Genomic DNA, 12714 nt, shown 5'->3' on the forward strand with positions numbered 1-12714 from the left:
ATATAAGGAGGTTAGAATTAGGTGACATGCAGAAGGGACAATGAGAGAGGGAAATAAGCCAAAAACTGGTTAAAAGAAGTAAATGGCTTGATGATAGAGGCAAAGTGTTTAACAGAATATACAAAAGAAAGAAAAGCAGGATGAGCTGGCAATTCTGGGAAAGCCATGTTTTACTGAGTAAAATAAATTTGTGGATACATGAGAAAAAGTTTCAAATAAAGCTAATTCAGAAAGGGCTAATAAACACTCCTATTAACAAAAGGGGCAAGCTTCTGTGAGCCTCAAGAGGTGTTCTGAATACTATAATTTAAGGTGTATTAACAGTAATGAGAGGATTTCCTTCTACTAGGGGTCCTAACATATTCTCATCTTATGTTTATTCTTATAAAAATATTGCCAATATGATATTTTCTTCTACTTATAAACATTCCATTCACTTTATTTATTTAGATCAATACTAGTAAATAAAATAACGTTTAATAATGAACAAACGTTTAAAAGATCAAAGAAAGATTTACTCTTTATAATATGGCTTATCAACTATTTAAAAGAAGAATACACATGATGTAGTCCTAAATTTCATATTTCAGTGAAACACTCACTGAACAAGTACTGTAAGTCTAACTACAATTAACTGTTTGATGAAACATGGACCCAAGTAGCGAATAACAGAGCACTGATAGTCACTTAGGCAAAGGGTGCTAGGTTTCCACTTGCATCAGTCAGTGGCCTTAGGCTTGCCTTTGAGAAATATCGTATGCTCATGGGTGTGTGCATGGGTGTAGGTATGAATCTGTGTGTGCATGTGTGCACATACCATCTATGCAGCCAGAAGAGGTCAGCTTTTTACGATGAGTACGAGCATAATCCTGTAGGTTAGGTGCGCTTGAAGAACCCCCGAGCACCGAGGTGCTAAACAGGCCCGCACAGTGAGACCCTGATGGGAGTTAGAGAAAATACATACAACAACGGGTGTTCTTCTATTCACATTGGGAATTCATGCAGCATGCAATAACATGGCTCTTACCACACATATCTGGCAGTGCCCTGAACAGGCTTACAATTCACTTTTAATGTCAACTTAATACAATCACAACCACCATTTATCATATGTACAAATGGAGGCATTTTACACTGGAGAAAATGTTCTTTGAGGAAAATAATATGCCCACACAATAATTAGACATATACATATTAAAAAAAAACACTATCATAAAAATTAATTTAGGATGATAAGGAATTCTGTCAATCAATTTGCATGAGCAGGCCATATAAAAAAACTTCTCCTAGCATAAATTAAATCATACTAAATCAATATTTTTGAAGGTATATCTGTAAATGAGGAAGCTTTCCTGATGCCCTTGAATTTGAGTTATCAATATCTATTATGAAATTTGTGAGAAGACCAGGTGAAACAATTCCTTTTAAGTGGTCATTCAGGCCTAAATCACTCTAAATTCCTAATACTTAAATGATTTAAGATCTTAATTAATAAGACCCCAATCCGATGCTTAACTTGTAGTAAAAGTCTTTATACCCAAGTAAAACTTTTACCACTGGGTAAGGATTAAGTAAATTTTTATCAGATACATTATGATACATAAAGAAATGAGTAATGTATATATATATGTATATGTATGTGTATATATATATATATATATATATATATAATGTATATACACACACATATATATATATATATACACACACACACACGTGTGTGTGTGTGTGCATCTGGCAAGACACTGTGGGAATATCAAAAGGTATCAAATTAACATGTATGTAATTAAAGAGAGATTTTTCAAGTATGTAGGCATCAATGGACAGTTCATAAACTTAGTATAGAGATCATAGTACATACATAGTTGAAACATAATGAAATTTATTTATGCTGTTATTAAACTGATTTAGACAATTATTTACAGAAAATAATATGTCATTATCTCATGTAGGTTATCTATCATGAGCTTAAAACTAAAATAAGTTTAGAAAGGTCTTTTTCAATGTTGCTTTGCTTGAGTGTTAGCAAAGAAACAATTATGTTCTATAGGTCAATAAAGAATTAACATTGTCACTGTAAATTAGTTTTGCTTTGGCTTTCCCTAAGAGATGAACAAAACCAAAAGGATAATTAATATACCCAGATAGGGTTTGAAACACTCTCCACTTAAAAAATTTTTTAATCAGAATAGTAGATTCTTTTTATATGCGATAGCATATTTTCATCTTTATCAGCTGGGAAAAATGAAGTTTCCTTCCTAAATTAAAACATGTTGGGATTTTAACTTATAGAATACAAGATTAAAAATGAGCACTGGCAATTAGACTAAGTAGTTTACATTATGGGCATTCAAAAGGGTTATGAAACAAAATTAATGTTATTTCATATTTATTTCATCAAAACTTTATATTTTGAGCTTTATGACTCAACATTTCTGAATTAGTGTATGTTAAATAAAAACTAAAGCATAGCATTTGGTCATGCTTTCACCTCTGAAGAGTTTTACATGTGTGCAAAATAGTGAGTTTAAGGTTTGGAATACAACTTCCTTTAGACCACATACCTACAGTAGGGTTCTGCTTCTGTTCTACAAGAGTTCTTGCTGTTCGCAAGTAATTAGCATTTTCAGATACAACCTGCACAAGGAAAGCAAAATAAATGAACTAAAACAGTAAAATAAATTAAAAAGTCCATACTTCATTTGCAGCCTGTTCCAGACAGACAAAGGTTAATAAGCTTATGATAAATATTAGTAGAAATACACAAATTATGAAAGATCATGCAAGATCCCCTTCTGAAGGGAGTCCATTTCATATGAGGTCCTTGCAATGAAGTGGTGCGAAGCAGGCATTCAGAATTAAATATCATGTATGAAACAAGACAGATGAAAAGAAACAATTAATAGACAATTAATAATTTCACTCTCTCTTAAAAGAAGCCAAATGCCCACTCTTAAACAGCTCCTGTATTTGAAGGGGGAAAAACAATCACAAACAAAAGAAAGGACAGACAGACTGTTGAGATCACCATACAATTACTGATCCATGCACAGGCTTTATCAGAGTAACCTTTAAATATTCACAGCCTTAATGGATACCATAATCCCTTTTCCTATAATCAATGCATTATATTTCCAAAAGGAAATTGCTGAAATTCTTGGAAAAGTCATGTGTATGAGCAGACCTTCCATTGTGAAAAAACAAAAAAACAAAAAAACCCATAGTATTTTAAGTTTCCAAATGTCATCACAAAAAGTCCTTCTGAAGTAATTTTATTTTGACCCCTTTTGTTGGGGCATATTGTTGATGGGCACATATACATTGTCCCCTTTTATCTTAAAGAGAGCATTAAGATATTATACAACTAAAAAAACCCCATACTGTATGAAATTATTAGATACTTCCAGATAATAGAAAGCGAGGGAGAGAACCATCAGTATTCGATGTATCCTGCTAATTAACACAGGGCCACATAAATTTTGATATTTAAAAAAATGTTCACATTCTCAGCAAATTCCAAATGGAATCTATTTTTCAATTATGGGGGAAAAGGTTATTAAATTTTCTTATCATCAAATTATGTAATTTCATTTCTGAATGTTTTAAAGAACATATAAGTCAAAAAAAGATTTCTTTACATTTAAAAAATTTTAATTAACAAGCTAAAGTTCCAGGAGTATAAAATTTATTGACTAATTTTAAAATCCTGGATATTTAAACCCCCCCCAGTAAAAATGCTAAACACATGCAATGTAAGTGGTTTCTTTCCCTCAAATATTGTGAGACATTACAAGCATTTTTAAGTGAATTCAAAATTTAAAAACAGAAGGATTTACTCTGATGTAAAATATAAGGGATTAGATGTCCTCAAAGACAGCTGTTTGTTGCTCTGAATGCGGGGAGGAAAAATGTTTAATGAAGTAAAGTTTAAAAACCTGTTGCCATGAGCCAAAAATACTGGATGTGAAAGCCAATGATTTGGGGGAGACAGGGGAAGAAGTGATTTGTTCCCCTGATCTGCGTCTTCGACGCCCAGTACCCACACCACTGGTGTAATGCAGCCAGGTACCAGTACCCTCTGGGCTAGACACACTCAGGGGGCTCTCTTCCTGGAAGTGAGAAAGGGGCAAAAAAAAAAAAAAAAAAAAAAAAGCAGAGCATGCAAAGTTAGATACAACAGAGCCAAATGATCAGAAAGAAAAAAAAATACAGTTTGTTTGCATTTGTTTATCAATTTTTAAAAAACTATTAAACAGTAATTTGGGAGCCGAATATTTTAATATTTGAGAAATTGATAGGAATGAGTTATAAATCTAATTGTAAGTAATAATGATTATGAGAATTACATTACTATCTTAAATATACAAAATATTTATACTGCTTAATAGTTGTCACTTCCCTCTTAGAACTGGAAAGATTTTAACAATTTTTTTATCTTAGCAATGTTAAAAATATGATATTCAAGAGGTTTTATGCTATACTGGGCAAACTTTTCAACCCAAAGCACTAAAGAATCCTGCAAAGGGTTAAAGAGACTTCATTGTATATATGTATGAAAGGAAATCTGTCTGCCAGACAAAAAAAATTAGAGATCATAAGATGGAGGATTCAAACTGCACTTGTTTACACTTTCAAGCTATCTATCTATTTACCCCCTCCAAAGATCATTTATAGAGTTCAGTAGGCAAAACATGCAGCAAACATTTTCATTTTACACGTTTGCATGTTCAGGTTTCAGACAGTGAGGACAGAGTAAAATCTACTTGCACAAAATGAAGAGAATAGTCTTTTTCTCTGTATGTCTTTTGGAAGTACAAACTTCTGATATCCATGGAGATGATGGACGCTGGAAAAAGTCTTCAAGGTTTTACTTGAATAATTTACCTTATGGAAGTAAAAGTTTAGCATGGCATAGAAATAATCTCTTGAAAGCAACTATTTAAGTATTTATGAGAAAAAGGTTTATAAATGTGTTCTGAGTTTTAAGAGTTAACAAAGAGCAGTGATTTTGTTGAAGATTTCACAAATACAGATGAGGTGTAAAATGAAGACTCAGAATACGTTTGACTGTATCAGTGTTACAGACTTCTTCTGGAGTTCAGAAAAAAGGTTTAATGGTGAAATTCTGAACAGTCTGATGAATTGCAGATTGCTTTGTTCAACAACACCAAAATCACTGCCCTCACACAAATGGTATTTTAGGTTACATTAATAAATGTCATTTCCCAATTTTCTGAAATTAAAGATAACTGAACAAAACCCCAGGTTTCTCATTCTTAAATTAAGCTATAATAGAACAAATAATCCCAAATTCTACAATTGTTAATCATCCTCTTTTATATTGGGTTGGCCAAAAGAACGCAGGAAAACCCCGAACGAACTTTTTGGCCAACCCATAATTAACTTAAAATATCCCATTCACGGGAACCCTAACTAGTATACATTTTCCACTGTAAAATTACAACAATCTATTTTATTGAGATGTTTCTCCTATACATAATTGTCAAAATGGGACACATACATTTGAAATTTGAGAATCAAAAGCACATATGCTTGTATAATTTGGGGCAATAGAAATGAGCATAATTCTCATTTGTTGGTGTTTATGTTCTTACTCACCAACTGCTAGATGTTATACCTAACTCTTAAGATTTGGCATATTTAATCATCAACAAAAAATTTTTTTCTAACTTAAAAGTTGATGGTTCTTCCTATCTTATACTTTTACTTGAGCATTTAGAAAAATTTATAAGCACTGATCTCAAATCAGTGCTGGGGGAATCATCCTATAGAGAATATAAATAACCCAAAAAGAAGGTATTCAGAGTATAAAAATGTATACAGATGTTAAAGATTTACTTAAACTTTATTCCAACTGCTCAACTTTCCTTTTTTTTTTTTTTTTTTTGCGGTATACGGGTCTCTCCCTGCTGCGGCCTCTCCCGCTGCGGAGCACAGGCTCTGGACGCGCAGGCCCAGCGGCCATGGCTCACGGGCCCAGCCGCTCCGCGGCACGTGGGATCCTCCCGGACCGGGGCACGAACCCGTGTCCCCTGCATCGGCAGGCGGACTCGTAACCACTGCGCCACCAGGGAAGCCCTCAACTTTCCTTTTAAATGTTATTTTAGTAGTTATTTAAATGTTATTTTGTTAGTGAGCATAAGAATTAGCCTAAGTTATTTAATTATAGACCTTAATACAAAGGTAAATTTTTCAACCATAGCATCAAATTTTCAAATTCCTATACTGACTTTTGCAATCAGGTTAACAATTCAGAATTTCACATCTTAATCTACAGTGTCATTGGAATCAGTCGTTGCTGAAGCATCTCTGGCAATTCCTCACTACTTTTAACCAAAAATTATTCCTGAGCCATTAAATCGGACTTTTAAAAAAGTTCTTTATTAGAATAACCTAAAGTGACAAGAAAATAATGGATCAAGTCTTTGAAAGGCCTTATTTTACTACTTCTATTCAACTTTGCTATGAAAACTATAAAGCTCCAAATTCTAAAATTAATCTTTGTATTTTCTAACTGCCTCTATATTTTAAAAAATTTATTTGAAAAATAAAGTTGACAATTAAAAATCTGTTAGGTTCCCAAGCTTGATAATTAAAGCTGTATTTTCTTTTCTGTTTTATTAAAATATAGTTAGTTTACTTCATAAAAAACATGCTCTGATATATACTTACTTCATTTGCAGCCATCTTCCTAGATCTTGGAAGTGGAGACTTCCTGTGTATATGAATTGGCTCTGATACCATAGGTTTAAACAATATCACAGCTCGATCAACCTCATCTTTTTTAGAAGTATGTGGCTCATCATCACTATCAATGTTAAAAGATCTCCTGCCTTCATTCTGTGCAGAAAGAATATAACATAATAAAATTCAGATAAAACAAATCAATCTCTTCAGATGAACAAATTCAACCACCAACTGGTGTAGCCACTTGCAGTACATATACAAGTTTGTTTATTCAAGTGAATTAATAATTGAATTCTTATGAAAGCCTAGTATTATTCTGGATATTGTAAGACAAATGACAGAGTTCCTGACTTCAAGAAATACATACTCTTTGGATAAATTAAACCATAACACAACAATAAAGAGCCATATAAAACAAAGTACTTAATTAAATTTCATCCAATGCCCAAATAAATAAGCAATAATAAATGACAGTAAGAAAAAAGAGATCAGTTTTGTTACCAGTAATGCCATCAACTCAACCACAAACTGAAACAGTAGCTGAAGTTATAAATTTTAGAAAATTCAAACTCTATGCCAAATATTTCCAACAAATGTGATGACTGCATAGTTAAATAACAACCATTTGATGACTCACTGAATATTTTGTGAGTATGTACCATGTGCCAAGACATAGATGAATAAGATACTGTCCCAAATTATAAGAATCTCACAGTATAGTACAGAAAACAGATACGTTTTAAAAAGTTACACTAAATATCCATCTAAGTAGAATGGTAGGGCTTCCCTGGTGGCGCAGTGGTTAAGAATCTGCCTGCCGGGCTTCCCTGGTGGCTCAGTGGTTGAGAGTCTGCCTGCCGATGCAGGGGACATGGGTTCGTGCCCCGGTCCGGGAAGATTCCCACATGCCGCGGAGCGGCTACGCCCATGAGCCATGGCCACTGAGGCTGCGCGTCCGGAGCCTGTGCTCCGCAACGGGAGAGGCCACAACAGTGAGAGGCCCGCGTACCGCAAAAAAAAAAAAAAAAGAATCTGCCTGCCAACGCGGGGGACACAGGTTTGAGCCCTGGTCCGGGAAGATACCACATGCCGCGGAGCAACTAAGCCCGTGTGCCACAACTACTGAAGCCCACACGTCTAGAGCCCGTGCTCCACAACAAGAGAAGCCACCGCAATGAGAAGCCCACACACCGCAACGAAGAGTCACCCCCGCTCGCCACAACTAGGGAAAGCCCGCGCACAGCAACGAAGACCCAATGCAGCCAAAAATAAATAAATAAAATAAATAAATTTTAATATAAATAAACAGGATGGATAAATTGGGTAAATTACACTAAAACATATTTTAAAGCACTAAGAATGGGCAAACTAAAACTAATTACATCAATGAATCTTACGAACGTACGTTAGCTAAAAGAAGCCAAGCAGAAGTACATAAAAATCTTCATCAAACTAAGGGGTATAGAAAATAAAGATAAACTTCTTCAACCAGGTAAGGGATATCTAAAAACTTGAAACAATCATCACAATTAATAAATCACTGAAAGACAAGAGTGCTCACCATCACTAAATCTATTCAACATTTTGCTGGACATTTGTCATCATTCACAGATATGATCATATACATAGAAAATTCAAATGACTCTATGGATAAATTATTAGAATGAATAAACAGCATGCAGTAAGGTTGTTAATTATAAAATCTCTATATAAAAATGAGTTAAAATTCAATATGAAAATAGCAAACAGAAAATGAAATTTAAATAAGCCATTTATGATAACATAAAGAATTTAGGAATCACTCTGACAAAGAAAATACAAGACATTAAAAAAAAGTCTTAATTTTATCAAGAACATATAAAGAATAGCTCATTAAATTCAGAGCTGTATACCAAGTCCTTGGACTAGAAGATTCAATTCTGTAAAAGTGTTATTTCTCTCAACACTGATCTGCAGAGTTTATGTAATTTCAATCAAAATTCCAAAAAGTTCTCTTTGAAACATGACCTTTTGCTTTAGTTTGGGAATGAACAAGGATGATACTAAGGATGCTTAGTATCAACACTTCTACTCAACACCATAATAGTCCTAGCCAGTAGCACTTCACAAAAAGCATATTCAAATAACCAATGAATATAAGAAAAGGTACTAATCCTTATTGGTCGTGAGGGTAATGTAAATTTAAGCCACAACAAGATATTACTACATAGTCCCCAAAATAGCTATATTAAAAACACTAATCATACCAAGTGCTGATAAAGATATGGTAGTATCTTTGGAAAGTTATTTGGCTGTATTTTAAAAAGTTGAACATATGCATACCCTATAACCCAGCAATTTTACACCTACATATATATCCAAAAGAAATGTGTACATATGTTCAGAAAAAGACCTGAACAAGAATCTTCATAAAAGCATCCATCTTCAAACCTTGAACTGGAAACAAATCAAATGATCATCATAGTGAAATGGATTAATAAACTGCACCATATTTATTTAATGTAATCCTACATGGCAACAAAAATGAAGAACAGATGAATCTCAAACACATAATGAAAAAAGCCAAACCCACTCTCCACCCCAAAAAAGCACGTATTTTGTGATTTCATTTGGATCATAAAGTCCAAAAATAGACAAAATTAATCTACGGTGCCAGAAGTCATTATAGTAGATAACTTTGGGGAGAAGGCAGGAAGGTTGTGAGACAGAGGGGGCACAACTGGTTCTTCTAGAATGATATTCTATCTATAACCTGGCTAGTTGTTTTACAATTGTGTTCATTTTGTGATATATCATTAAACTACACACTTATGATTTAGGTATGTTTATGAATATGTATTATAGTTTAGTAAAAAAAAGTTTATAGCTGAGTACATATTTAATTTTTGTAAGGTTAAGAATTAAAATGCAGTAATTCATAACAAGTGCTTAGCACAGTAAAGAATGGATTAGTCCTCAAGTAGGACTTGAGGACAAAAACAAAAATTATAGTTATCCATTCTAAGTACTGATCTTAAAAATCCAAAAAATCTAGAGAAAAGATAAAATATAAAATTCTAATATGCATAAAAATGTTGTCTACCCAAATCATACTTCAAGAAATTTAAACCATCTTGCTACTTAGTTGAGATAAGAATTATAATACATAATAGAAAATTCTTAAAGAAACCTCATTTATATTTAGAACTGTAGTAACTAAGCAATGAAAATTTCATCTTCATTACCTCCCTTGAAGCTGGTCTATATCCATAGCCAGATGGTAGATTTTTGTCTTCTTCGCATCCTTTGGCTCCTGGACTAAAATGTAATTCAACATGAAAGCGTTCCTCAGAGGAAAGATCCTAAAAAATATTACAGAACACTTTCAAAATGAGAAACTTCGAATTATTTATTTACCTCTGGTAACACATGCAAATCAAGACTCTGTTACCTTGTTAGGATCCTCGTAAAGCATGATAACAATCTGAGTCATGTAGTTGAGTTCATTGACAACATTTAAATAATCCATAGCTCGTTTCCACTGTTCATCCTTTGATTCCTGGACAAAAGGTAAATGGTAAGCATTTTCTCATATTATGTTACTTTAAAACCACTTTATTTTCATTATGGTAATTTGTTTAATCCTGATTGATACCACACAAATGAGGTGAATACTTAATACTCAACAAGCTTATATATACTCAACAAGCTTTGTTCTACTGCCACCACCCTAAGTCTAAACTACATCACCTTTCTTTAAATCACTGTGATAGCTCCCTAAATGGTTTCCTCATATCTACTTCTACCTATCTATTGTCTACACAGCAACCAAAGCCATTCACTTCCCTGCTTAAAACCTTTTAATGGCTTCCCAATCCTCTTAGAATCCTCAAGGCATGGCTCTCCAAACTTATCTGTTACAATTTTATCCATCACTCACTATTATGCTCCAATTATAGGCTTTCTCTCAATTCTTACATCTTCTATGTTCTTTCTACCTTATAAAATAAGTGCAAGAAAGTTAAAAGGTGACCACATAAGAGATGTATCTCTCTTCCCCTAAAACAATTCCATCATTACTAATGGATATATAAGCTCTTGCCTTGCTAATTAAGGGTCATTTTTTTCTCTATTTCTTTTATTAAAGCTCCACTAATCCTCATATGTATGCAAGGGATGCCACTTTGCTATTCTGTTAAGGAATAAAAAAGAAATAAAAACAAGAACATATGAATTGGAAAATTTGATGGGAAAAGAACACTTACATAGTCTTAGGGTAACTCTGATAATAACTATTCATCAAGGCCCAATGATAAGAGAAATTAAGAATCAGGAGACATATACCAAATCTTCATACATTTCACTGACTGCCCTTTATTTTAAAAAGTACAAAAGAAAACAAAGTTGAATTCATTTTCATTTTCTTTTAAAGATTATTTTCTTATAGATGTGCATAAATGTATATGCCAATATATACGTAGAAAAAGTTTTTTAATTCTTATTTTTTGCTAGTTTGGAGATGGCTGAAAAGATATTTTTGATATATAATAGAAGCGACATTGTATTCTAGATAATCTGTGGTTTGAGTGTACTGAGAAAGAAAGGGGATATTAAAATTTCTAAGTCTGTGTGGTTATCACTTCCTCTGCCAATCTCTAAAACAAAATATCACTTCCACTGCCAATCTCTAAAACAAATGCAAACAAATGTTTGCATTTGTTTTAGAATGCAAAAACAGATGTTTTATTTTTTCACATATAAACTTCCTGGGAATCTTATTAATAGCCACTGCTTCAGCCATCATTAATATGTTGGCTTCCCAACTCTGTACCTTTAACCCAAACCTCTAGCCTTACATATAAACATATTACTGGTTATCTTCACTTGACTAGCCTACTAGTGCCTCAAATTCAAGCTATCTAACCTCATGACTTTCCTTCTAATGCCTGATACTCCCCCAAGTGTTACTTATCAGTGAATGATGGGTAATTTTGTAGATGATCCTGTTAGAAATATGGGAACCTTTCTTGACTCTCTTTTCTTTCTTACCTTCCACACCTGTAAGCAAAGAAAGGGCCTCAAGGAGAGTTTTGGTGAAAGTTAAAATGCCTCAAAAAGAGAGTGTTAGTGAAAGCCTGAAAGGGCACTGAGGAGGTTGTTGGTGAGGGACTATAGGAAGGTTAAAAAAAAATGTTACTGGAAACTACAGGAAAAAGAACCCTTGCTAGGTAGTGGCATAAAGTGTAGAAACACTGTAGCCTGCAGACAGTGGAACTCAATGAGCTAGCTACCAAAAATTCCAGGAAAAATTCTCAAAAGGCCACCAAGATTCTTCTCACTGCCTGTGATGAACTATGAGAGGAGGGAGATAAACCACAGGGAAATGGTTAATTAAAGGAGCCAAGACTTGCAGAGTTCAGAAATAAAACTGTTTCTCATTCCTAGCCTCTCTAGAGAGCAAAAAATGCTATAGTTAAAAAGTGGCTTCCAGGAAGAACAGAAACACAGGAATCTGTCATGAAAAAATGGGTGTGATTGTAAAAACACTTGCTAAGACTTCAGAAAGATTTAAGGCTCACAGACCTTTCAAAGACCCAAAGACTTTCTCAGGATTATACTAGCATGTCTCTCAGATACTCACTATTAAGCAATAAGGACTGCTGAGTACTATCCCTCAGTAGACATAGAGGGAGCCCAATGTAGAAATGGGCTTATTCTTAAGATTTGTGGGTGTGAACTGTTTAATACAGTAGATTATAAATTACTCCTCTTTGTTTTGTTTTTTAAATTATACCATCTTGAACTAAAAATAAACAGACCTTTGGATCCCCAAACTTCCTTGGACAGGAAGCAGGTTAAAGAAAACAACTTAGCTGCAAATGTAAGCTACTTTTTATGGAAAAGAAAGGATGACCTAGATGAAGCAATCAAGAACCCAAAGTATGAAGCCATGAACCATTATAAACAACTCCCTGGCAGTATGACAGAGCCCTAATTAAGGAATGAGCAGTAAGTACCTAGGCAGAT

General features: G+C 33.8%; 1 protein-coding gene across 14 annotated transcripts in view; it reads right to left on the reverse strand.

The window, feature by feature from the left end:
- The window catches only part of PPIP5K2 (diphosphoinositol pentakisphosphate kinase 2), a gene marked incomplete at its 5' end in the record, with an annotated part of 70509 nt that overhangs the window by 11766 nt on the left and 46029 nt on the right, over window positions 1–12714 (reverse strand). For 5 of the 14 annotated variants that reach the window (XM_079703546.1, XM_079703547.1, XM_079703545.1 and 2 more), the window contains 6 exons: window positions 818–937; window positions 2565–2637; window positions 3936–4109; window positions 6694–6861; window positions 9933–10049; window positions 10139–10246. In XM_079703546.1, coding sequence (XP_079559672.1) covers window positions 818–937; window positions 2565–2637; window positions 3936–4109; window positions 6694–6861; window positions 9933–10049; window positions 10139–10246 — 760 coding nt within the window. Of the gene's footprint in view, window positions 1–817; window positions 938–2564; window positions 2638–3935; window positions 4110–4763; window positions 4885–6693; window positions 6862–9932; window positions 10050–10138; window positions 10247–12714 lie in introns of all 14 variants that reach the window. The other 9 variants (XM_079703539.1, XM_079703538.1, XM_079703548.1 and 6 more) reach the window with 4 other exon arrangements.

This window comes from Hyperoodon ampullatus, assembly GCF_949752795.1.
Source record: "Hyperoodon ampullatus genome assembly, chromosome: 4".
NCBI classification, from domain to species: domain Eukaryota; kingdom Metazoa; phylum Chordata; class Mammalia; order Artiodactyla; family Ziphiidae; genus Hyperoodon; species Hyperoodon ampullatus.